We start from the raw sequence: 26,088 nt of genomic DNA, 5'->3' as shown, positions 1-26,088 counted from the left end.
TGACAAGAGGAGGGTGATGAATAGGTTTGGGATCGATGGCTTAGGAGTCCCGGAAGAGTAAGATACTTGCTGGAGCATGAGTATCAGGGAGATCAGTTGGGAAGAGCTGTGGCCATAGATTTTGGGGACTTAGTCAAGATTTCAGAGATGCTTATGTTGTTGGTGACTCTGAGGTCAAGGATGATAGTGATAGGTGGAGGCATCGATGACTGGGGTGTTCTCCTGCCTTATTTTCCCAATTCCTAACATGGCCACGTGACGCTGTGATGTTGGGATGAAAGCCCTCCCACCTTGGCTCCTGTTTCTCCCACCTACACAAAGTCTGCCCTGTTCCTCAGTGTGGAGATCCCACTGACCCACAAAGACTGGCAAAGAACACGGAAGCAGGAAAATGTACTTTATTATTATTTTTAAAGATATTGTTCTCCACCTGCCAGGTTCCGCTCACGTTATTGCTTTAGTTCCAAGTCTTTTGGGGACCCTCCCACCTCTATGTGTTGTCACCAGAAATGAGGAAACCCAGGGCTTTAGAATAATTTCTAAATTATTGGAGCACCTGACCTGAACACTTTACCTTTAATTAAACCAGCTCATCTGGGCAAGTTGCCACCCAGTGATGATAAACAAAGATGTTTAATTCAAATGCATGGCTTTTTTAGAATAGCATTTCCTAAATTATGTTTGTTTGATACCCATTTTCAGATTTTTTTTTTTTGCCATCTGTAGCCACTTATAATCATTAGTTACTTAATATCTTTAGTTAAATGTCATACTTTTTAAACTTGGTTGGAAAAAAGACCTGATGGGATGAGCACTGGGTGTTATACTAGATGTTGGCAAATTGAATTCAAATAAAAAAATTAAAAAAAAAACAAATTAAATAGGAAAAGAACTTGAAAAATGGTTTATTTTCAAAAGAACCTTTGTATAAATAACATACATAAATAAATGGAGCCCCAAGAACCCCTTGCCAAGTCAACCTGGAAAAATATCGAATGCCAATAAAATGGTGTTAGTAGAATAGCTAGATAGAGTGGGATGCTAAAGATTGGGGGCCTGAGGATGGCCCTCCGTTATAGGCACAGCTTGTCATGTCCAGAGAGATGTTGCAGTACGCTAGCACCAACCTGAGACTTTCTCTCTGATCTAATGAAAAGAAATGAAAGGGAAGCGACCCAACAGAAATATGTACATAAGTTTGCCAAAGACATAGACTATTCATAGCTCTATTTTCTTGTTTCCGAAAACCTAGAAACCACTCGCAGGCTCATTAAGAATAGAATGGAAAAAAAAAAAAAAAGAATAGAATAATAGGGGCTCCTGGGTGACTCAGTGAGTTAAGTGTCCCACTCTTGGTTTTGGCTCAGGTTGTGATCTCAACGTGGGGCTCCGTGCAGCGCAGAGTCTGCCTGAGATTCTTCCCTCATCCCTCTCCCTCCCCCTCTGCTCCTCCCTCCTCTCATGCTCTCTCTCCAATAAATAAATGAATAAAATCTTTTTTTTTTTTTTTAAGGATAGGAGATGTCTGGGTGGCTCAGTGGTTGAGCATCTGCCTTTGGCTCAGGACATGATCCTGGGATCCAGGATCGAGTCCTGCATCCAGCTCCCTGTGGGGAGCCTGCTTCTCCCTCTGCCTGTGTCTCTGCCTCTCTCTCTGTGTGTCTCTCATAAGTAAATAAATAAATCTTTTTAAAAAATGAAATGAAATTAAAAAAGAATAGAATGGATAAATCAGGTATGATATAGTCCCAGAATAGGATCCTATGCTGCAATGAGAATCACCAGCCTACAGCCACATGCAGCAGCATGGATGCATCTTAGAAAAACAATGTTCTAAATGACTCCTGTTCCATCATCAGGGCCTAGCGGGGGCCTGGCACATCATATTTATTAAGTGGACAGTCTCCTTTTATCCTCACACAATGCTAGGCCACCGGTGGGACAGGTATAAGAATTTGCAGTTACAGATGAGGAACCTGAGACTCAGAGGGGCCAAGTGGTTGATTCAAGGTCATGCAGAACACAGGCCACCGCTGTAGGATGCCTACTCCATAAAATGTGCTAGTTCTCTGTCATCCGTGGTTACATAGCTGTTCCCCTAGGTTTTTAGCACAAATAACATATTTCAGTTTCTTTTGTTGTTGTTAAATCATCTTCTAAGGCCTAACTTGGAGATGTTTATTTCCATTATGAGATATTTTGGACCAGGCTTCGAAAGGGAAAGGGCCAGAAGGCTGTGCTTTCAGAGAAAAGGGTGTATGGTGGGGGAGAAGGCTCACCAGGGAGATTTATGTCAAGGAATTACAGCAAACTGTCATTCTGTCTGATAAGTGTGGCTAGAAACAGGAAGGGGAAAACAGGATATCGTGGTAGCACGCTGACTTAATGGAATGTCAGATGAACAGATGGGACCGGGCCGTCCTGGGAACTGTCAAAGGAAGAAGCCTGAGAAGGCTTTGGAGAAATCCCTGCATAAATGCAGGTGAACCGGGCTGGAGACAAGTGCTTAGGCTCGGAAAGGATTCTTAGTGAAGCACACAAAAGAAAAGCAAAGGCAACTTCTGCCCAAACCTTGGCTCTGTAGTCAGTCCAGATTCAAGGAGGGAGGGTTCAGGGGGTTGGAGGGTGGACACATTTACTGAGACATGGACTTCATATATATAAAGGTTAGGTTTGCTTTTTTTTATTTTTTATTTTTTTATTTTTTAAAAGATTTTATTTATTTATAGAGACACATGGGGGGGGCGCAGAGGCACAGGGAGAAGTAGGCTCCATGCAGGGAGCCTGATGTGGGACTCGATCCAGGGTCCCCAGGATCAAACCCCGGGCTGCAGGCAGCGCCAAACCGCTGCGCCAGCAGGGCTGCCCTAGGTTTGCTTTTTTAATTTTAAGAACCCGAAATGACCAGCTATATTCTTTAATTTTAATTTTTTAAAAAAGATTTTATTTATGAGAGACACACAGAGAGAGAGAGAGAGAGGCAGAGACACAGGCAGAGGGAGAAGCAGGCTCCACGCAGGGAGCCCGACATGGGACTCGATTCCGGGTCTCCAGGATAATGCCCTGGGCCGAAGGCAGGCACTAAACTGCTGAGCCACCCAGGGATCCCCTAATTTTAACTTTTTAAAGACTTATTTGAGAGAGGGGGAGGGGAGGCAAGAGAAGGAGAGAGAGAATCTCAAGCAGATTCCCTGCTGAGCTCTGAGCCTCAGGCAGGGCTCAATCCCATGACCCCAAGATCATGACTTGCGCTGATGTCAGGAGTTGGACACTTGACCAACTGAGCCACCCAGATGCGGCCCGTCTCCTCCCCGCCAACTATATCCTTTTAAACTCTAGTAGTGTTTGCTGGGGAAAGGGCCAGAGGACTTCAACCTGACAGTGATGAAATGAACAACAATGAGGGTAAACAGGGACACATGAGCCAAAAATAGGAAAAGGCCAGCTCCTGTTGAGTACTTCCTTTTGGTCGAGAAAATGTTGCCTATTTCAAGTAAGGCTTGCTGAAGACTGACAGACTGGTTTCCGCAAATAAAAACAACTCGGCATTTTGATGATAAATTCATTTTGAAAAGATGACATTTTAAAGAAAGCATTGCACAGATGCTGCTAGTGATCCTAGGGAACACATTTATTAGAAGCTAACACAGAGGCCGGTCCTTCAGAAGATAGAAACTGAGTGAATGAGGACACAAACGATTTCTGCGGAAGATTTGAAACATGTATTTGGAATCACCACTTTAGAAAGCATGCCATCGTAGGAACTTACCAAGGCCCAACTGCAGCAAACACCCAGATGCTAGATGATTTCCATGCTTGGATTGCAGGCTCAACGTGCATTGCTCGGCTCGCTGGAGAATGAGGGAAATGCACAAGCCACCCGTTGTTTCTGTGTGGAAATTTCAGTATGTGCATCAGGGTGTGGGGCTGTGAAGAGTCAAGAAGTGTGCTGTGTGCCAAATATTAAGCTATTGTTTCTTTTTAAAAAGAATTTATTTATTTAAAGTTTACTTAGCTAATATACAGGGCAATATTGCTTTCTGAAGTAGAATTCACTGATTCATCACTTACATGCAATACCCAGTGCTTATCACGAGTGCCCTCCTTAATGCCTGTCATCCAGCCCAGCCCCTCACTTACCTCCCTCCTTCAACCTTCAGTCTATTCTCTATCATTGAGAGTCTTTTTTATTTTTTTAAGATTTATTTATTTATTTATTTATTTATTTATTTATTTATTTAAGACACACACAGAGAGAGGCAGAGAGACACAGGCAGAGGGAGAAGCAGGCTCCCTACGAGGAGCCTGATATGGGACTCAATCCTGGGACTCTGGGATCATGACCTGAGTCAAAGGCAGATGCTCAACCGCTGAGCCACCCAGGCGCCCCTCTAATCATTGTTAGTCTTATGCTTTGTTTTCCTCTCTCTTTCCCCCTTCCTCATATGTTCATTTGTTTTGTTTCTTAATTCCCATATATGAGTGAGATCACATGATAATTGTCTTTCTCTGATTGACTTCTTTGGCTTAGCACAATACTCTCTAGTTCTATCTATGTCATTGCAAATGAGAAGATTTCTTTCTTTTTGATGGCTGAATAATATTTATAATATTCCACTGTACATACGCACCACATCTTCTTTCTTCATTCATCTGTTGATGGACATGTGGGCTCTCTCCAAATTCCGGCTATTTAAAAACAATTTTTTTTTTATTTATTTGAGAGAGAGAGAGAGAGCGCAATCACAAGAGAATGGCAAAGGGAGAGAGAGAAGCAGAGTCCCTGCAGAGGAGGGGGCCTGACATGGGGCCTGATCCCAGGACCCCAGGGTCATGACCTGTGCTGAAAGCAGATGCTTAACAGACTGAGCCACCCAGGCACCCCTGGCTATTGTTGGTAACGCTTAGGCTGTTACTTCTTAGCTCATGAGCCGTGCCTCTCAAATCTGCTTGATGGTGCTGGGCCCAGCTCTCTGCAGCCCGGGTTTCTCCCTGGCCAGCTGGATCTCCATGGTCTGTCTTTGGAGGCACTAAGAAGAGACTAAGGGTGAAGCTGGGAAGAAGTTTACTGCTTCCTGTTGGCTCACTCTTGTTAGCATCACCCCTGCAACATTTCTTCACCCCAGCGGTGGCAGCTGATTAGTCACAGCTGGCTTTAGCTCCAGTTTTCCCCACTCCCCTGGACCCTGAGTCCTCCTGTCCTGTCTCAGAGAGGCCAGCACCTCCCAGGCAGCACTCCTCTGAGTCCCTGAGCACTGCAGGGCTTCTCCTTGGGTTTCCTGCCAGACTCAACCTTTCCTTTGTATTCCCCAAGCCACGCTGAGGTGATGGTTGCTTTCTGAAGTTACTCTGTATTACATCTGTGTCACCCTTGCGCTTGTTATTCAAAGCTGGTTCCCTATATTGAATTACTCATTACACTAACTGATGTGGTTTCTCGTAGCTGACTGGACCAGGCCTGCAGTGATTTCCTAGAACGTCCTAGGAAGAATATGAATAACGTCGGGCCTTTCATCCAATACTGAGAGATGCCCCGAAAAAGAAAGAAGGTGACCTGGGGATGCCTGGGTGGCTCAGCAGTTGAGCGTCTGCCTTCGGCCCAGGGCATGATCTTGGAGTTCCAGAATCGAGTCCCACATCAGGCTCCCTGCATGGAGCTTGTTTATCCCTTTGACTGTATCTCTGCCTCTCTCTCTGTGTCTCTAATGAATAAATAAATAAAATCTAAAAGAAAGAAAGAAAGAAAGAAAGAAAGAAAGAAAGAAAGAAAGAAAGAAAGAAAGAAAGAAAGAAAGAAAGAAAGAAAGAAAGAAAGAAAGAAAGAAAGAAAGAAAGAAAGAAAGAAAGGAAGGAAGGAAGGAAAGAAGGAAGGAAGGAAGGAAGGAAGGAAGGAAGGAAGAAAGAAAGAAAGAAAGAAAGAAAGAAAGAAAGAAAGAAAGAAAGAAAGAAAGAAAGAAAGAGGGATCCCTGGGTGGCGCAGCGGTTTAGCGCCTGCCTTTGGCCCAGGGCGCGATCCTGGAGACGGGGGATCGAATCCCACGTCGGGCTCCCGGTGCATGGAGCCTGCTTCTCCCTCTGCCTGTGTCTCTGCCTCTCTCTCTCTCTCTGTGTGACTATCATAAATAAAAAAAAAAAAAATTAAAAAAAAAGAAAGAAAGGAAGAAAGAAAGAAAGAAAGAGACCTGGAGCTAGAAATTCTTGTAAGCTTGCTAACGATGGGCCCCCAGGCAAACAAGTGATGGTGTTTGCTAGTGGGAGACTCGATATGGAATATTTGGCAGGACCTACCCAGTCCCTCCAGGATTGCTTATAGCAACAACACAACAAACAAGCAATCCCCACTTGGAATCTATGATTTATGGGCATAGTCCCTGGAAAATGTCACACAGGCTGCGTAACCATCTGAGGAGGGATGTTGCATGACTTGAAGCGCCTTCTTTCTGTGTAAGGAATGGAGATGCAGGTAGTTTTTAGATACTTCATGCGTTCATCTGGGCACATGTGTGTCCTGATAAGAGAGGGCTGAGGAAGTGGGATCTTTCTCAGACCTCTGTGCTTTATTTGTGCCCACAACTACTCATGTCCTTGACATTATAAGTAACACTTGAGGAGCACCTGGAGGGCTCAGTGACTGAGCGTCTCTGCCTTCAGCTCAAGTCATGATCCTGGGGTCCTGAGGTCGAGTCCCACATCGGGCTCCCTGCAGGGAGCCTGCTTCCCCTTCTGCCTCTATCTCTGCCATTCTCTGTGTGTCTCTCATGAATAAATAAATAAAACCTTTTTAGGGCAGCCCAAGTGGCTCAGCGGTTTAGTGCTGCCTTCAGTCCAGGGCCTGATCCTGGAGACCCGGGATCGAGTCCCACATTAGGCTCCCCACACGGAGCCTGCTTCTCCCTCTGCCTGTGTCTCTTCCTTTCTCTCTCTCTCTCTCTCTCTCTCTCTCTCTCTGTCTGTCTCTCATGAATAAATAAATAAAAATCTTTAAAAAAATCTTAAAAAAAAATTAGCAACACTTGATGCTGGGCATGAGCTCCAATTTAGATGAATCTGATTTGACAGGTGGTCCTTCATATTATCACAGAGGCCATTTCTCAGACTGCTACTGCTGCTTCATCAAAATAAGAGTAAACAAGCAGATGAAGGTGTATGATACAAGCCCTAGGGGATCCCAGAAATGAGAGAAGTGAAGGGCATCCCCAGGGCAGTGGTTAGAGGACCCCAGGATGAAGGAGCAGCCAGTCCTCACTGGTGGAGCATGACCCAAGAGATGGTAGGTGGAGAGCTGTCTTCAGCGAGATGCCTTTTGGCTTTGGGCTGGGAGAACTTGGCTAGATGTCTTCGTATACTTGGTTGCCTGGATCTTATGCTAATACAGCCCTTACTTTCCTTGCCATACCCTAAAGGTGAGAAGCAAAACATCAAAACTTGTAGGAGGGTATCTATTTGATTTCAAATCTTAAGACACACACAAGAGCTAAGTACAAAATGAAATTTACATTCAATTACATTAAAATTTAAAACTATCCACCAAAAGTACCACAAAGAAAGTGAAAGGATAAACCACACAATATATGTATGTGTGCATGTGTGTGCATGTGTGGTGTGGTGTGTTCATGTGAGAGGGTGGTTATTTGTGACACATATACACAAAGGTTATTGCCCCAAATACTAGAGCTATATATTTATATCTTTTTTTAAAGATTTTATTTATTTGTTCATGAGAAACACAGAGACACACACACAGAGAGAGAGAGAGAGAGAGAGAGAGAGAGAGAGAGGGAGGCAGAGACACAGGCAGAGGGAGAAGCAGGCTCTATGCAGGGAGCCTGACGTGGGACTCGATCCCGGGTCTCCAGGATCAGGCCCTGGGCTGAAGGTGGTGCTAAACCTCTGAGCTACCGGGATGCCCATATATTTATATCTTTTTAATGAAGATTTTATTTATTTATTCATGAGAATCACAGAGAGAGAGGCAGAGACACAGGTAGAGGGAGAAGCAGACTCCCTGTGGGGAGCCTGATGCAGGACTCAATCCCTGGACCCCGGGATCATGACCTGAGCCCAAGGCAGATGCTCAACTACTGAGCCATCCAGGTGTCCCTATTTATATCTTTTTAATAAGATTCATTTATTTTTATTTGGGAGGCAGAAATGTGGCAGGGGGTGAGAGAAACTGAAGCAGACTCTGCGCTGAGTGAGGAGCCTGATATGGTGCTCGATCTCACAACCCTGAGATTAGACCCCATCAAAACTAAGAGTTGGATGCTTAATGGACTGAACCACTCAGGCACCCCTATATTTATATCTTTATATAGAAATATATAAAGAGCTCACACAAATCAATATGAAAAGCACACACACACACACACAAAAAAAACCAAATGGGAAAATGAACAAAAGTCAGGAATAGGCATTTCACAGAAGAGGAAATACGATGGAAAATACATGAAAAGATGTTCAACCTTCTTGAAACCAGTGCAAATAAAACCCCCAGTGAGATATTTTATATTTACCAAATAGGCAAAAATCGAGAAGGTCTAAACTTACCAAATATCAAGGAAAAGAAGTACCTAGCTGGTAGGGGTCCAAGGTGGTAAAAGCATTTGGGAACCACTTGGACATTACGCTGCAAAGCTGAAAACACGCTTACCCTAGGAATTAGTTGTTGTACCCCTGGAATAGGAAGCTGCATGTGTCTTGGTATAGGAAATGGGGATATATTGATCTTCTAGCCATCCAAGTGGCTGGCTGACCTGGTCCTCTGGTTCACAGGTGATGGTGTCCTCAGGCAGCAAGCAGCCTTGTCTTTCTGCTTATGTCATTTGTGCCTACAAATATAATTTTCTATTATGTACAACAATATTAATAACTTCGGGAAGGTCTGCCCCCAACATATTCATAGAGTACTCATAGCAGCAGCACTGTTAACCTGGGAACAGCACAAAGACCAGCACCAGGCAATTAAATGGTTTTAGTCTATTGAGATACAGGCTTTCAGTGAAAATGGACTGGAGCTACAGACGTTACTATAGATGATTTTCAAAACAGTGTGAAAGAAAAAGTAGGTCTCAAATGATCCTTAAAATATGATTCTATTTATATGGAAAGTGAAAAAACATTCACAACTTAAAAATGCTGTTTAGAGTTGTATATATATGTAGTAAAATGATCAACTTATATTTAGAATGTTGGTAGTATTGAGGGATTTGCTGGAAGCTTCCAAGGGGCTGCTATTATTCTATGTCTCAAGCTGAAGGGTGGTAAATGGGATTTTAAAGAAACTGTTGTTTTTACCATATGTTGTTCATTATATATATATACAGATATTACTTTATATATATAATCTTATGTGCATAAACACATGATATATCCATACAGACATATCATATGTTATATATGATATTCTTATCTACTTGTATATATATCATATGTATGTACACATGTTATATATGTATATGTAATAGCTTTCTTTTTTTAGATTGTTTATTTATTTATTTCAGAATGGGGGGGGGCACAAGCATGAGCAGGGAGAGACAGAGGGTGAAGCAGACTTCCTGCTAAGCAGGGAGCCCAACATGGGGCCTGATCCCTGGACCCTGGGGTCATGACCTGAGCCTAGAAGGCAGACACTTAACGGACTGAGCCACCCAGGTGCCTTATTTTCTATCCTTTTGATTGTAAAAAATATTCAGTACAGTTATATAATATTTTTAAAAGGGCATAGGAAGGTAGATATGTAAAATCTAATTTTTGTAAAAAAAAAATCTATCTACATATTTCATTAATTCAAAGGCACACCTTTTCCTCTCATGTTTTAACACCTCTGAGATTAGAAAGTATCTTAAAATTGCTACTGAACAAGTGGCAGTTAAGCTATGTTGTCATTACATGGGTGTTCTGCTTTCTAACTATTGATATTGCTGTCAATTAATTATGTGGATCATTGATTCTATGTGCTTTGATTTTAACCACTTAAAATGTCTTTTAAAAGATTACATTATGATTTGGCTTCAAAACAGAGGTATTGTGTACTCAGAAAGTTACAGGAACCTGGAAGCAAGAAATACATTTTAGGGGTCCTTGGGTGGCTCAGTTGGCTGGGCATCTGCCATCTGCTCAGGTTGTGATCTCTGGGTTCTGGAATCAATGCCCGCCTGGGATCTTGAGCAGGGAGCCTGCCTCTCCCTCTGCCCCTCTCCCTGCTTGTGCTTCCTCACCCTGTCAAATAAATAAAATCTTAAAAAGAGTACATTTTATATGAGTGAGGCAAATACTCAGTCTTAGAGAAGTATCTGTGATCTCATTTTTCTTGCAGAGTAACAACCAAGTATCTTCTGAGACCTAAGAAAGGAAGATATTCCAGGGTAGGTAAGGCTGTTGCATTTTGTTCCTGAGATACTGCAAAAGATTTTCCAGTGCATTCCCAGTCACACAGCTACCAGCAGGAGGAATCACCAAATAGATGATTGGAATAGAAAAAGACATTTCAAAGCAATAGCCAAGTGAATATGATGGATTCATGCATCTGGTGACAATGTGATTGATTTTTGTGTCATACCTTTAGGTTTTTTTCTTAGGAGTATATAGAGTAATGATGATGCATTTTATAGTCAACAGCATCTCAGATGAAATATGTTAAGTTTTACTCATATGTAAATAGAAAAGTCTGGAGGAATTAGATGTTGAAGAGATAACATGCCTGTCTTGTGGGTTTACAAGTGGTTTTTTTTCATCTTTGCCTACTGCTTTTCTATAATGAAGACATTAATTTTAGAAAATAATATTTAGGATCCCTGGGTGGCTCAGTGGTTTAGCGCCACCTTCAGCCCAGGGCATGATCCTGGGGTTCCAGGATTGAGTCCCACGTCGGGCTCCCTGCATGGAGCCTGCTTCTCCCTCTGCCTGTCTCTGCCTCTCTCTCTCTCTCTGTGTCTCTCATGAATAAATAAATACAATTTATTAAAAAAATATTTAGCAAAAGTCAGATTTTATATTATTTGTTGAAAAAGAAGTCAAGCAAACAACTAAGAGAATGTGACATAACCATATCCTGCATGCACCCACAGGTGACACGGACCTGCCAAAGCAGGCACTGGCAAGGCCACCCTGGGGGAGACTTCCAGCACCTTGGTTCCAGTCCCAGCAACGTGTAACTTGCGTGTTCCTCAAAGTGAGTCCTATCACCTGAGCTTCACCTCTACCAACTACAAAGTAGGGAGTCTGACACTCCTTCACAGGGCTGTTAGTTGAACAACTGAGTGAAGTTTCCCATGGATGTTGAATTAAGTTTGTGTGTGTGTTGGGGGTGAGGAAACAGGGAGTTTTAGGTTTAATAACTATGGAAAAAGTTCACCTGACTTCTTGGAAATTTGTATGTACTACCGATGTGCCCAGTGAACTTCTCAGAAGGGCTGCAATGTGAGGAGGCAGCTCGTGGGACCAGTGTCCTGTGTGATGTAGAGCTATATAAATGGTTACCTGTCTGGATCTTCTCCAGGAAGCTTCTAGAAGGTTGACTTAGTGGTAAAAATGGCACCTGTTCCAGTTCTCCCTGTTACTCAGCTTCCAAACTGCTCTTTTCTGTATGTTCTAACCGTACTTTAAAAAGAAAAAAAAAAAGGGGGGGGGGGGGATCCCTCGGTGGCGCAGCGGTTTGGCGCCTGCCTTTGGCTCAGGGCGCAATCATGGAGACCCGGGATCGAATCCCACGTCGGGCTCACGGTGCATGGAGCTTGCTTCTCCCTCTGCCTATGTCTCTGCCTCTCTCTCTCTCTGACTATAATAAATAAATAAAAATAAAAAAAATAGATTTTATTTTTTATTCATGAGAGACAGAGAGAGGCAGAGACCTAAGTAGAGGGAAAAGCAGGCTCCTCGCAAGGAGCCTGAGGCGGGACTCAATTCCGGGACTCCAAGATCACGCCCTGGGTTGAAGGCAGATGCTCACCCACTGAGCCACCCATCCATCCCTTTTTTTCTAACGGTACTTAAAACTCTATTTTATACTTAAAAAAAAAAATCTAGACACAAGAAAACACCACCAAAACCACTCTTCCTCTTGTCTGTCAGGAGTTAGTTCTTCGTCTGGCTCCCCTCAGGAAGGAAATCTTCTTCCCCCTGCTGTGTCCAGTGACTGGACACCAATCCCAGGGCAGGAGCTCATCAGGTGTGTATCCTCCAGCATGGCAGTTTCAGTGGGAAGATGCTGGCTCTAGAAACATTTCCTCCTGAGAGAGGTGTCTGTCAACGGATAATGAAAAATGCCTTGTTCTTGATTTAATCACACAATAGTAGCTAAGCAGTAATTTTGGGAAATGGAAAGTGCTCTTGCACGTAGGGTAAGACATTAAAGTAAAAAATAAAAAAGCAAACCTTTTCAGCATTTCTGAACTGGAATCAACCCCCAATCTCAAGCTGCTTAGGTTAATCAGTTGCTAGGATGTTTGGGGCAAACCTCCACTAGATCACCATCCTTAGGTCTCTGGGCCTGGTGCTGAGGTCCATCAGTGTCCCACTTCCATGGGGCCCAGCACAAAGAATCCTGCCCACTAGGTGATTAGAGTTAGGACCCAACTTTGCCACCAATCACTAGGAGTGTGAGACCTCGTCAAGAGGAATGCCACGTGATGGCCGATCCTAACTGGGGTGCTCAGGACAAGCCATTATTAGTAGGTTCTAGTCTTTAAAAAGTCTAGCTAGTGGTGGTGGTGGTGGGGGGGGGTCAAAGGTTGTAATGCTGAGGAGGGAGGCCTGAAGTAGGGAAAAAGGACTGTGGTCTTGGGCTCCAGCTCCAGCTGAGGAATTAGCCACATCACTTCCAATCAGGGGTGCTCCTGCCAACTCTTCCCAGCCCTGTCAGGTCTGACATGTGCTGTTTTTCAGGCTGCTCACAGAGAAGCCGTGAGCCCAGACCAGGGAAAGGCAAGTGTGGAGATGGTCCGTGTGTCTCAGGGGTTTGTAGGTGTACGCTGCAGGCATTTGGCAAGGACATTTCTGTAGAGGCGAGGACTGCCTTGTGTGCTGTACAACGTGTAGCGTTCCCAACCTCCTTCCTTCTACTAAATACTAGCAAGTATAATTTGATACTTGATCAAATTACCATGATGATCAAGAATGCCCCCGGCAGTTCCGGTGCCCCTCTGTCCCACCTGGGTTTCAGAACAACTGGAAACCAAGTGGTCTGAGTTCCTGCCAGAAAATTCCATATTCCGGTACCAATCTTTAGTTCCAACTTTATTAAAAGGCAGCAATGCCTCACAACCCAACTACTTAGTCCCTGTGAGGTCATGCCCACAGCGGGCGTTACTAGACTGAATACACTGGTTTCCCACGGAGAACACATTTTCAGGTGTGCATTTTGGTGAACCAATCTACAACTCACAATGCAGACTGTTGTTGGTCAAGGACTTTAGAGCTTTGGAACCTACTCTGGCTTCTTCCCTTGACTAACTTTAGGGAAAATCACTTTAGCTTTCCCAGTTTTGGTTAAATTCATCTTGTTCCTTGTCTCCAAGGTCCTTTCCAGATCCAACATTCAATTCTACTGAGACACCATCACTGACTCATATTTGAAAGTGAAAATGGAACAGCATTTCTAACACCAAGTATTTGGAGAGAGGAAGTAGTTTTCACAGAGAGAAAACTTAAAATACAGAAAAAAAAATTCTTACCACTCAAGTTTTGGAAACATTTTATAATTTATATATAAAATCTTGTAAGAAACCATGTAAAATGACAGAAATATCCACCTTACATTAAGAGTCAAAAAAAAATTCACACACACTGAATGTAAATTTTAATTATAAAACAATATGAACAAAACATTTTAAAATAATCTCAATTATTTGGCAACTCATCACATCATTGCTAGAGACAAATTTGATCTTAAGAAAAATTTAATCTTATGAAAAACTTAAGTTGGACAGTTTGTTCGTATGGGAGTTAAAATATGTTTAAAAAAGAAATCCGGCAATAAAGCCAGTTTCTATCATGAAATAATTGTGTATAAAACAACATAAAATCCTGAAGCTCAGTAGACAGGAGTGACCTAATCTCAATGCATTTCTCTTCACTGAAAAGGACAACATGGAAAGAGAACGAGTAGAGGCCTTGGAACAGCACAGAGGGAGGGATGAACACTGACAGAGGCGTTTTTGCTGCAGGTGACAGGATGTAACTTTACCTGAATCAGAACCTCTCACGCCAGTGGGGCTGGAAGTAAAGTCACAGATGCGAGCATAATCTAAAATCAAGTTACATTCTTAAAAAAGTCACAACTGTGAACAGGGAAGCAATGCAGACCCTTTCTTGAGCTAAACTACTTCACTTGGATACATGCGAGAAGATCCTGTATTTCCTGCCAGACCATAGAGAGTTACAAGGCAGGCAGCATCCTAAAACGTTTCTACTAATGACTGCATAGCATTTTAAAACCCTTTTTTTTATTAAAAAAAAATAATAAAATAAAATAAACAGATATATAGTAAAGTTCACAGATAAGTTTTCTCTGTAAAATAAATAAAGTGTTCATTGATTAGCATCATACATAGAGTAAAATACAACCTATTTTTACATGTTTATATACTGTACACAGATTACCGGTAGGCAGCCTGGTGTCTGATAGGCTGGAAGGGTTTGCATTAGTGATGTGTCACATCGGGAAATCCCAATTTCAGATGTTAAAATATACAACTACTTTGTTTTGAGTTCAGATACAAAGTAAACTTATTTTCCTTTATCTGAAATAAATGTACATAATATCTTCTATGAACAATAGTTTATAAAGCTGTTTAAAACAGAACAAGAAAAAGCTTGCACCTAGGAACTTACAGCACATGCATGTCCTTTCCCTGGTTAAAAAAAAAAAGCTTCTGGCCCCGAGGCTTATTCTCTCCTCTCGCCTGTGTCTCCAACACGCCAGGGGCATGGTGGTGGTGGTGGTGGCCAGGATTACCGCTTGGCCTTCTTCGAAGGGGCTTCTTCCACCCTCTGCTGGCCTCTAGTCCGGGCTCCAGGGGGGGCTGGCTTCCCTCTTGCGCTTGCTGGAAGGGGAGAGCTGGGCCTTCGATCTGCAGTAAACAAAAGTCAAGGCAGTGGTGAGAGCTGACAGGCGTGGCTTCCATAATTTGGGAGTTCTTTAAAAAAGGGAATAATTTTGAACTTGAGAGCTGAGAGAAAACCCAGGTCATGTTTATATAGGAAGAGAAGACTCTAGAAGAGCAGTGCTAACTGGTTATGTGCAACCAGCCCCACATCCACAGGGCACAACAGGAAGAGCTTGGAGACCCACACTCTGGTTCCGGCCCGGTCACACTCCCAGGGCCAGCCTGGCTCAAATCTGCCTTCTTCTCTGGGTCCTAGTTCTTCGAGCTAGAAAACAATTAACCGGGCAGCCCGGATGGCTCAGCGGTTTAGTGCTGCCTTCAGCTCAGGGTGTAATCGTGGAGACCAGGGATCGAGTCCCACGTCGGGCTCCCTGCATGGAGCCTGCTTCTCCCTCTGTGTCTCTGCCTCTCTCTCTCTTTTGTTTGTCTCTCATGAATAAATAAAATCTTTAGCAAAAACAAAACAAAACAAAACAAAACAAAAAACAAAACAATTAACAGCCAGTCCTTCACGCACTGCCCCAAGTTGAGGCTACTGAGCAGGAGCAGAGCAGGATGGGGGACTCCGTCTGGGCGGGTGCCCAATCCCATCTCATGGGCCAATACAACTGAGGAGAGGCAGCAGTGTTAAAAAGGCAGGGGAACTTCAGAGGAGCATTCTGGCCAATCACCCTGCCCCTAGCCCATCCCCGTTCTCCCATCTGCCAGCAGAATTATCTGTCAGAAATCCCAATGAATCATGTCACTGTCCTGTTTATCTGTTACACATATATTCCTCGTAACTATCTGATGCTTTCAGGATAAAGTCATCCCAAGATTTCACAGTCCTTTATAATTTGCCCTGACTTCTGCACCACGCTGGACTATGGTCCTGCCAATCCCGAACACATGACATTCTTTCACATTTTTATGCTTTGACATGGGAGTTTTTGGAGAATCACCCCACACCTCCCACCTAGCAAACGCCTTTTTCTTTAAGCTCCAGTTCAAAAGCAACTCCTCCTTATGGGAAACCTTCCTCATCATGGAGCAAGCCACTCTCTGGAAATCCCATGGCACTTTGTGTCTCCACCACAGCACTTACCACTGTGATTTACCTGTTGATTTTTTCCAACTGTAGGCTACAGTCATTATTTTAAAACAATTCTCAAAGAGACCATAATAGTAAATACCATTGGTATGACTTCTATTAAATTTGGTTTATGAGAATTATGTTGCAGTGACAGCGGCAGCATGTGAGCACTGGTTGTACTCCAAGATATAGTTTTAGCCAGGTGGTGCCAAAAAAGCTTCCAAGTCATGTACACATGTCTCCCCTGCTAGAATGCTTCTCCTCTTCCTCTCCCCAGTACCTAGCACCAAGGCACATGTCGCCAAGCTGCCATGGTTCTATCTATGAAGGAAAAGACCTGGAAAATCGAAATTGCAGGAGATGGTCTGATGGGGCTGCATGGATAAGATGTTTTGCTTGTCTTGCTTATTGTTCCTTTGAGAGCACAAGTAAATAAACCCAAACCAGGTCACACACTCTTGTACAGGACACAGCTCCAGCATATACGCCTGTGCTGAGAATGGCCAAAAAGCAGGGCTTGTTGATCTCCCATTTTAGGCCGAGTCAGGGAAAGCCACTGGCCACTGGGTGAGAACCTACCAACTGAGCAGTTGGCACGCCAGCCCTGTGCTAGATGCCACATAGCAGGGACAGCGGCTTTGAGTCAGAATGCTTCTTCCCGGCCGTGTGAGCCCCCTCCTGCACCCAAGGTGCGGTCTGTGACCACTGGCACCAGCATCACCTGGGAGCTATTAGATATGCAGACTCTCGGGCCCTATCCCAGACCTACAGAATCAGAATCTTCATCTCAGCAAGAGTTTCCCCAACTCGTCTGCAATTCCATTATGAGAAATAGGGATCAGAACTTCTTGAGATTCATTCCCTCACTTATAAAATGAGGACAAATATAACATTTCACATAGTGGGGACGGAATGGGAGAATCCACCTTATTGGATGCGTGGCACCTTAGTGGCTTCCCTCTCTGGGACATGGTGATAGTAACACACACATATATTATCCATACGCTGTGAAGATCGACTGTAAGTTTTGTGCACTGTGAAGAATTTTTTATCTGTTGATGCTCTCATGTACAGAAGGAAGAAGTTTGTAGTTCAGAGAGGGCATACATATACCACCATCCTCTGCACAGAAGGCTAGAGGTGCCGCACGATGGACAGAGAAGGAAGTGAAGCACTGGGGACTCCTGAGGACGGAGGGTGAAGGATAGCAGAGCCTGCCTCGCTGGCGGCTGGTAGAAAGGGCACTCAAGAACCATCACGAGCCAAGGCCACAAAGGAGGCCTGGGCGCAGCCTGTGGGAAGCAGGAGGGTTAAGGAGGCTGTGGAGGGTGGGAGCCCTGCCAGGGGTTGAGCTGGAAGTGGCTGTTTTACTGTGACCCCATCACCTCTCCCAATGCTCTGGCTAAAACAAATGATTCTGGCCTGTGCAGTGCCTGACTATGCTGGGCTGGTTTAGCCAAGTACTCAGACCTGTGACCCCTTGGGAAGAAACACCCCTCGCCTTTGGTCCTGGTGGAGGAGTCAGCATGTAAGGCTCACTTGTCAAGGGCAAGTGTATGTAGGGGGGGCCGTGAAGCAAGGTCTGACAGGCCTTATGCAGCCCCTCCAATTCCTTTTGGAGTAGGTTTCCATTCGGGAAACCAATGATCCCAGAAGATAGTTATCTGACAAGACAAAGATCCTAAAGGAACTTGGGAAGAAAACATTACTGTACCAAAAACAGTCACCAGGGAATAAAAATGACTTGAAGTGTAAGCAGGGACTTACTTTCCTAATGGGGGAGATTTACTAACTTTTTCGCTGGTAGAGAACTTCTCTTTTGCTAATTTTTGGCGATTTCTAGTGGAAATTGTTTCTGGGTTGCCAAGGGTGGATGTTGCATGTGCTGGTGGCTTGCTATGATGCTTTCTGAAACAGATTACAGAAACACCGGGCAGCGGTACACTGAACAGACCAGTCCCGGCGCCTCTTCAGAAAGGATGAGGCTCCTCGTAGGTGAGTCAGTCAGAGAATGGGGGTGAAAAGCAGAAAATGGTTGGTTTTCTGGACTGCTGGTAAAAAGAAGATCTGATGTCATCTACGACTGTGTGTGTGACTGTGTCTTTGCTTTTACTGTGTAAAGTATTTTATCATGATTTAGACAAAGAGGACTCTGTGATAAAAAATACACTGGCTGACAAGATGACAATCCCCAAAGTGCTCACTGCAGCAGAGAAGGGGCCAAGGCAGTACAATTCACAAGGCCAGCTGGTACGGTCCAAGTGGTCGACTGCTCGAGGACCAGGGGACGGAAGAGCAGGCCTGCCAATGCAATGGCCAAGAGAAAAGACTTGCTGAGCTGGCGTGTGGGTCCAGCTAAGACCCTGCAGAATAGGGTGGGGCAATCCTCTTCTGAGTTCATTAGCCCACACACTTTGTGCAGAACATGTGCTGCCTAAGAAAGGGGAGCACGTAAATTCAGGATAACAAACAGGGATGATGATGGGGATTAAAATAAGAGAGGACTTGGAAGCTGCCCTTAAATATTTAGGGAAATGCTGTAGGGAAGCCCCAAGAATAGAAGTGGCAGAGCAGACTCCTCAGGGAGGCCAGCCTCCACTGGACACAAGGAAGAGAAGAGCGAGGGGACTTCCCTGCTACTGAGGAGCCTGCATGTAGAAAGATACTTTCTGAGGAGCTGCTGCTGCAGATGTGAGCAGACAGCGAGGCACTGATGGGCCAGCAGCACTAGCCCGTGAAGACCCCACCACCCTCAAGAATCGAACTAGGATGATGGAAGAGCCCTAGAGTCAACTAACTGATGCCAAGGAATCTACAATAAGAGAAGAATCCAGTTGTAAATTAAAAGTTCTCAAGGTATGTTAAGGAAGGGCACTGACAGTCTAGGTGATGACAGAATCGTAAGTCAAGTAAGATTTGTTTTCAAAGAACAAATTTTAAAAGGCAAACCTGACCACTACTTTTAGACACTCAAAGACAGCAAGAAGGCCTACAGAACTTTGTATGAGGCTGTCCCTACTCTCCTGGGTGATCTTTCTGCAATGTTTAAGGGGGAGGCAGTGGTGCTGGGGTGGATCTGTACCGAATGCAGGGGTGCTGTACTGCAGCGCCCCCACCTTCTCCCATCAGCAGGAAACTTGATTCTTTCTCTTCTATTTATCTGAGGTGCTCCACCTAAAAAAAACAAGTATAAGACTACTATCTTACCTTCAGCTTGTGTGAGCTCCTAAAGTCCTGTGGCCCTAAAACCTGACTCTGAGAAACCAAACCGTGGTATGAATGACTAATAAAATACAATGTGGAGTAAGCAGAAATAGATTGATTTTAAGTCTTTATATAAACACAAGACACTATTACTGTTACAATGTGGTGACAGGTCGATGTCCTTAGATAGATGAATGAATAAGCAGCTGTGGTCTATGTATACAAGGAATATTACTCAGCCATTAGAAAGGATGAATACCCACCATTTGCTTTGACGTGGATGGAACTGGAGGGTATTATGCTGAGTGAAGTAAGCCAATTGGAGGACAATCATCATATGGTTTCCTTTTTTTTTTAAAGATTTATTCATGAGAGAGAGAGAGAGAGAGAGAGAGAGGCAGAGATACAGGCAGTGAGAGAAGCAGGTTCCATGCAGGGAACCTGACATGGGATTATATCCCTGGTCTCCAGGATCACACCCTGGGCCAAAGGCAGACACTAAACCGCTGAACCACCCAGGGATTCCCCATATGGTTTCACTCATACGGGGAATATAAGAAATAGTGAAAGGGATTGTAGGAGAAAGGAGGGAAAATGAGTGGGAAAAATTAGAGGGTGACAAAACATGAGAGACTTCTAACTCGGAAATGAACAAAGGGTACTGGAAGGGGAGGTGGGTGGGGGGATGGGGTAACTGGGTGATGGGCACTGAGGGGGGCACTTGATGGGATGAGCACTGGGTGTTATACTATATACTGGCAAATCAAACTTCAATAAAAAATATTTAAAAATGGGGAAAAAACCCCAATGTGGTGACAGGTGTAATAAGTGATATTCTTGAAATGAACGTCGGTGAAATTTTGATTAATCTTGGGTAATGAAATGACAGAAGATGATACCAAGATTAACAGCTTGTGAATCACTTTGAAAATGGAAAATATTCTTGCTTGAGTAAGTTAATAGACTAAAAGATGCAACATGTCTCAAAATGTGCTGTGGGGAAAATACTGATTGATATTAATGGGAGTGGGTCGGGGTATAATTGGCAAATGTTTGTTCAAAGTTACACAGGTTTGTTTCCTTTAGGACTATACTGAGCCCTTAATATTTTAACATGCACTGTGATTTACGAAGTTCAGGAGAAGGAATTCACTGGCATTCCTAAAACTCATCTGACCATGACACTTTTCCAGGGACTTCTGGCTATACTAAGGTTTGGGAGAATAAATTTTGGGAAACATGAGATTAAGTTCTGTTAGTAAAAAATCGTCACACATGGGCAATTTCACATGGTCACCCTATACCACAGCACTGATTACACGCATCTCACGACAGTGATAGGTACACCTGCCTTGTCCCTCACACTGGAGCTGAGCATGCTGCATGTAGGGACTATATTGTACACATGGTCTGCTTTCACCCATGGGCCCAGCATAGTATCTGAGACTCCTACTGAGGCTCAATAAATATCTGTACAGGAACTAAATGGGTTCTACCAAACAGGTATTTAGAACCTGGCAGACTCTGATATGATCCTCAACAATTGTTTAAGATGGAAGGTGGGTTTCTCCATGAAGAACTAGTCCGAAGGCTAAGAACATGTGCTCTCTGCTGAAGATAAAAACAGAAGGAAATGGCTTACACTGTGGCATGTGTGAGTCAATGAAAAGAGAATACCATGAAATCCAAAGCTGCCTTCTGATGGAGAAGTCGGTGAAGGCCTTTAGAATCTCTCCGTTGCCCCCATTACCTCTGAGCCTCTGATCTGGTGGTGGATCTTGTGGTGGCTCCTGAGGGCTCATCCTCTTCCTCCTCTTCCTCTTCTTCATCAGACTCCTGGTCTTTCTTGTCCTCAGTGGCTTCAGAAACTGATTTCTGGCGTTTTCTTTCTGGTTCTGAAGATTCTGTTCAAATAGAAGGGTAACACCTGGACTGTACAATTCCCCAAGACACTTCCAAAGGAAAGTCATGGAGTGTAGGATGTAGGATATTAGGGACTTGGAGGCAGAAGAAGTGCTTTTCCATTTCCTTTTGTTTCAGCACTTGCAATTCACAACTGTTTAACTTAATCTCAAACACATTTGGGATAGTTTACTTAGGCAGTTCACAGCCAGCATTCATGAAAAATTCACATGTACTCAAAAAAGCATCTGGGATGTACCATTTCTGACATGGGATTAGAGCCATTTCACACATATTTATGTAATATTAATACTAGCTGTGCCCCACTGGATTTTTCTTCGTGTAGAGAAAAACTCTTAAAAAGGTGATTTTGGAATGATAAGACTCCACAATTAAGAATGTGTCAGAAACATACCAGCATCATCTGACAGAGTGAGCGAACGCTTGGGCTTTCTTCCTCTCCGACGCACATTTGCTACTGTTTTTTCTTCGCCATCATCCTAGAAGCAGTAAAATTAAAACCGAAAGGATGGTTAAGTGAACATTTACTAAATTTATTCCTAAAAGACATACTTTGATAAGAAAATTGACACTTACGTTGCTCATACTTCTTTCTTGTGGGGTAGTGGTTTCTTTATTGGACTCATCTTTAAGAAAACGAAAATGTCTGCATTAATACTCTCTTAGTGTAAAATTAACTTTCAACAGCCTGGCTTGTTGTCTTTGAATGTACCAGTGCTGATTAAAGCATTGTTCAGGGGGGATCCCTGGGTGGCGCAGAGGTTTGGCGCCTGCCTTTGGCCCAGGGTGCAATCCTGGAGACCCGGGATCAAATCCCACATCGGGCTCCCGGTGCATGGAGCCTGCTTCTCCCTCTGCCTGTGTCTCCGCCTCTCTCTCTCTCTCTCTCTCTCTCTCTGTGACTATCATAAATAAATAAAAATTAAAAAAAAAAAAGCATTGTTCAACAATATAGCATTATTTTGTATCAGATAAGAATAATACCTAGCAGAAAGTACACTCAATTACAAGTCAGAATCTCCAAATGTGCACACTTCAGACTTGTCACAAATAACCTATGCAATCTGGAAAAATTACTTAAATTCCTCAAACCTCAGTTTTTTATCCATAAGATAAAAACATGGGTTACCTGTATGGTCCCTTTCAGATCAAATACTCTGAACCCAGAAAGGGAGGAGGGGCAACTAGGGAGCCCTCACACCTTACCAGGACTTGCAGGTCAGGATTACAAACCATAATGACATCTTAATGTAGCTCTCTCTCTATTACAACCCTTGTTTTATAATTAGGAAAAACAAGGTTCAAGTAATTTGATTTAAATAATTTCTTCAGGGCAGCCTGGGTGGCTCAGGGGTTCAGCGCCACCTTTAGCCCCAGGGGGGTGATCCTGAAGACCCCGGGTCGAGTCTCACGTCAGGCTCCTTCCATGGAGCCTGCTTCTCGCTCTGCCTGTGTCTCTGCCTCTCTCTCTCTCTGGGTCTCTCATGAATAAATAAAATCCTTAAAAATAATAATAATAATAATTTCTTCAGTCACATAACTAATGAGTAGTGCGGTAGCTGGAATTCTTTTGACCATAAGTTACATCAGAGCTATTAGAAAAGTATATATTATAAGCCTATTGTAGGTTGTGTATGCCTATGCTTTATATATTTGCTTTCTGTGGATGTTACAGTTTTCTGACAATGTATCAGAAAAAAATATTTAGTTTAATGCACTGTTTGAAGTTAAAGTTATGGGGATGCTCACTGGACACCTGACAGATAACCCAAAGGTACTTCTCGTTGGTGGTGAGGTCCACGTTCATCCTTTTTGCAAGTTCAGTACACTGATGCGGATGGAAACATTATACCAAGAAGGCTGACAGTGAAGGAGCCTGTCGTAACTGGTCATCATTACCCAGACTCAGAAAATCACTGCTAAACACCACCAAAACATAACTACACAGCTCAAATTAGAGTCTTTAAAGGACATTCAAATTATAAAGGTTTCTTGTTGTATGGATTCAAAATATTGTAACATTAGGAATAAAAACTGTTTAAAAAACAAACATAAGCAAACTCTCCCCTTGTAGAAAAAAGAATAAATCAACCTTAATTCTCCTAGAGACAAGAAAAACTGAAATACAATCACAAGATCACACATAGTTCAATGTGGAGGTTTCTAAATTACATATTTGCTTTACCTTGATTATGTACTTTTTTTCTTTTTTGTACTTTTCTGATCTAACCAGCTATTTGTTTTACCCAACAGAGTTGTCACATTCATCTTTTTTGCCTATGTCAACCCTGTAAAACCCACCAAAAGGTCTTATTACTTCTTTTTTTTTTAAGGTTCTATTTGAGATAGAGAAAGCACATTCGTGAGAGCACATGGGTGTGGAAAGGTGGGAAAGGGGGAGAGAAAGAATCTCAAGCAGATTCCCTGCTGAGCCCTGGAGCCTGACTTGGGACTCCATCTCACAACCCTGAGATCAGGATCTGGACCAAAATCAAGAGTCGGAAAAAAAAAAAAAAAAAAAAAAGAGTCGGATGCGTAATTGATGAGCCACCCAGGCACCCCAATCTTGTTGTTTTTACATAAAAAATTTTTAACAATGAAATTAATAAATACACACTGTAAAAATTCTGGAGAATTCAAGCAATAGTAACAACACAGAATGTTCCCATTATCCCACTACCCACAGCCAATCATTATCAACATTTTGGGACTATTTTTCTCCTTGGAATGAGGACAAAAATAATTCAAACAGTTTTATCTCTTGCATTCTGGCTCTAGAAGCTACACAGGCTGCTTTCAAAATTCTTCTGAGAACAATAGGCTCTTGAGTAAATTCCTGTCTTCCCAGTAAGATGGTCTAGTCCCTAGGCTGATCTATTTCTCCTTTAAACATATCCAGTAAATTAGGGTTTGGACACCCCAGTGCAGTCCCTACTGTACTTTCTGTTGCCTTCCCCCTCCCCTTTGGAGGCTTCCTGGAGCTGGAGACTTCTAAAACCAAGAAGGGTTCAGATCACAAGAAAAGGCAATGGCTATAGTCTTGTATGTCTACAAGAACAACCGTTTTAACCTACTTCATTGAGAATGAAACTCTAAAACCTTCCCCAACTGCCAGCCGCCCTTGCCCCTTCCTTAGATCACATGCAGAGCAATGCTCTAGGTACACACCTGTCTGTGTTAATTTTGGTTTGCTGCCAAGTGAAGACTGTTCTACCTAAATTTAAACAAACAAAAAACTGAAGTCAGTAGTTAGTCATCATCACAAAGAAGTCATTAATTATGTAAGGGAGGTTTAGGATCATTATTATGCAGGCAGAGTATTCAGAACCTATCTTTTGCCATAAAAAATACCAAGCAAAAATGGATGCCCTGCTTCTGAACACATGGTCTTTCCAAAGGAGAATTAGGGCTGCCACAAGCCTCTTCTCCAGCCACTCTCCTGTGACACTGGGAGATGAGCATGGGAGGTGACATGGCATGACCATCATTAGTATTCCCCAAATCTGGCAAACTGTCTTACATGCTGGTAAATGCATTGACCTATGGCACTTTGATTTTGCTGTTCTGTAATAATTCTATGGAGGTAAGTACTGTAGTACTTACAGATATCAATTACACTACTTTATATTCAAGGAAATAGGAGTTTCAAGGGGGTCACAAGATTAGCCCAGTGTCACAGTTCTGGGAGTAAGTGGCAGAGCTGAGGCTTGGACCTCATTAGCTGTCAGTAGAACACTGTCATATGTTTGACCTTCTAACAATGCTGTCATTGAAACTCATGTAATGAAGTCTTGATAGAATGATTTTGTAGACTATATGCTTTAGGGTCAAAGACAAAGAATGTTTAAAAAGATAAAGTGTCATGGAGGATTTTCCTGAATCAAAATCAAGTGTATATTTTATTATGAAAGAAACTCCAGAGAGAGAGTAGTAACAGGTAAGACACACTTCAGGTTTCCATAAAGAAAGCCATTACCTAAAAATCACATAACACAACTATTTTCTATGTATTAATCAAGAATGACCACAAGAAGGGAAGTCCCTAGATAATTTTTATATAGGCAAACTCACATATGAGGATGGGATCAGATTAAAGAACAGTATATTTATATATAAATATTAGTACTTGAAATATTATTTAGATGGTTATTCAGTGTTTTATTTAAGGTATTCTTTTAATGTTTTTCAAATATTTAAAAAACGAAAGGAATACAAAATAGAAATGCTGCCGTATACACTATCCAGGTCAAGGGCAAACACTTCCAGAGTTCCTATCTGTTGCAATTACTCACAGTGACGGTGCCAGTATCTGTTTTGCAGTCCTCTTCTAAAAAGTAAAAAAATAAAAATCTCACTTAGAAAACCAGTTTGGAAATGTCTTTTTAAATTTTTTTTAAAAGTAGGCTCCACATTAATGTGGTGCTGAACTCATGACTCTCCGATCAAGAGGTGCACGCTCTACCCACCAAGCCAGCTATTCGCGCCTGAAAATGTCTTGCATGTGAACTGAAACATAACAAATACCTACTTGTTTTTAACATGGTTTCTACGGGGTGTTTACGAGGTCTTCCTCTTTTCCTTTTAATAATTACTGGCTGATCTTCCTAAGGGGTAAAGGAAAAAAAACAAAAGAGCAATAAAAGATTTCAAAATGAGATTTAGTGTTTCCTCCTACGAGGGCTCAGATCCTAGCTCTGTCACTTAAACAATACATGACTCCTCGCTTCATTTCTCAGTGTATTCCGTCAGCTGATAAACACTGAGAACCATATCCATGCAGTAGTG

General features: G+C 42.9%; 1 protein-coding gene across 1 annotated transcript in view; it reads right to left on the bottom strand.

The window, feature by feature from the left end:
• Positions 1-13,718: 13,718 nt before the first annotated feature.
• The window catches only part of BOD1L1 (biorientation of chromosomes in cell division 1 like 1), a 54,540-nt gene continuing 42,170 nt past the window's right edge, over positions 13,719-26,088 (bottom strand). Inside the window, 8 exon segments of the mRNA XM_041751777.1 lie at positions 13,719-15,018; positions 15,020-15,068; positions 21,131-21,284; positions 21,698-21,782; positions 21,880-21,929; positions 24,472-24,517; positions 25,596-25,630; positions 25,832-25,907. Coding sequence (XP_041607711.1) covers positions 14,950-15,018; positions 15,020-15,068; positions 21,131-21,284; positions 21,698-21,782; positions 21,880-21,929; positions 24,472-24,517; positions 25,596-25,630; positions 25,832-25,907 — 564 coding nt within the window. The 3' untranslated portion in view covers positions 13,719-14,949.

This window comes from Vulpes lagopus, chromosome 4, assembly GCF_018345385.1.
Source record: "Vulpes lagopus strain Blue_001 chromosome 4, ASM1834538v1, whole genome shotgun sequence".
In the NCBI taxonomy this organism is placed as follows: Eukaryota; Metazoa; Chordata; class Mammalia; order Carnivora; family Canidae; genus Vulpes; species Vulpes lagopus.
Note: the sequence above shows the minus strand (reverse complement) of the source record. Positions and strands in the feature narration are given on the sequence as shown.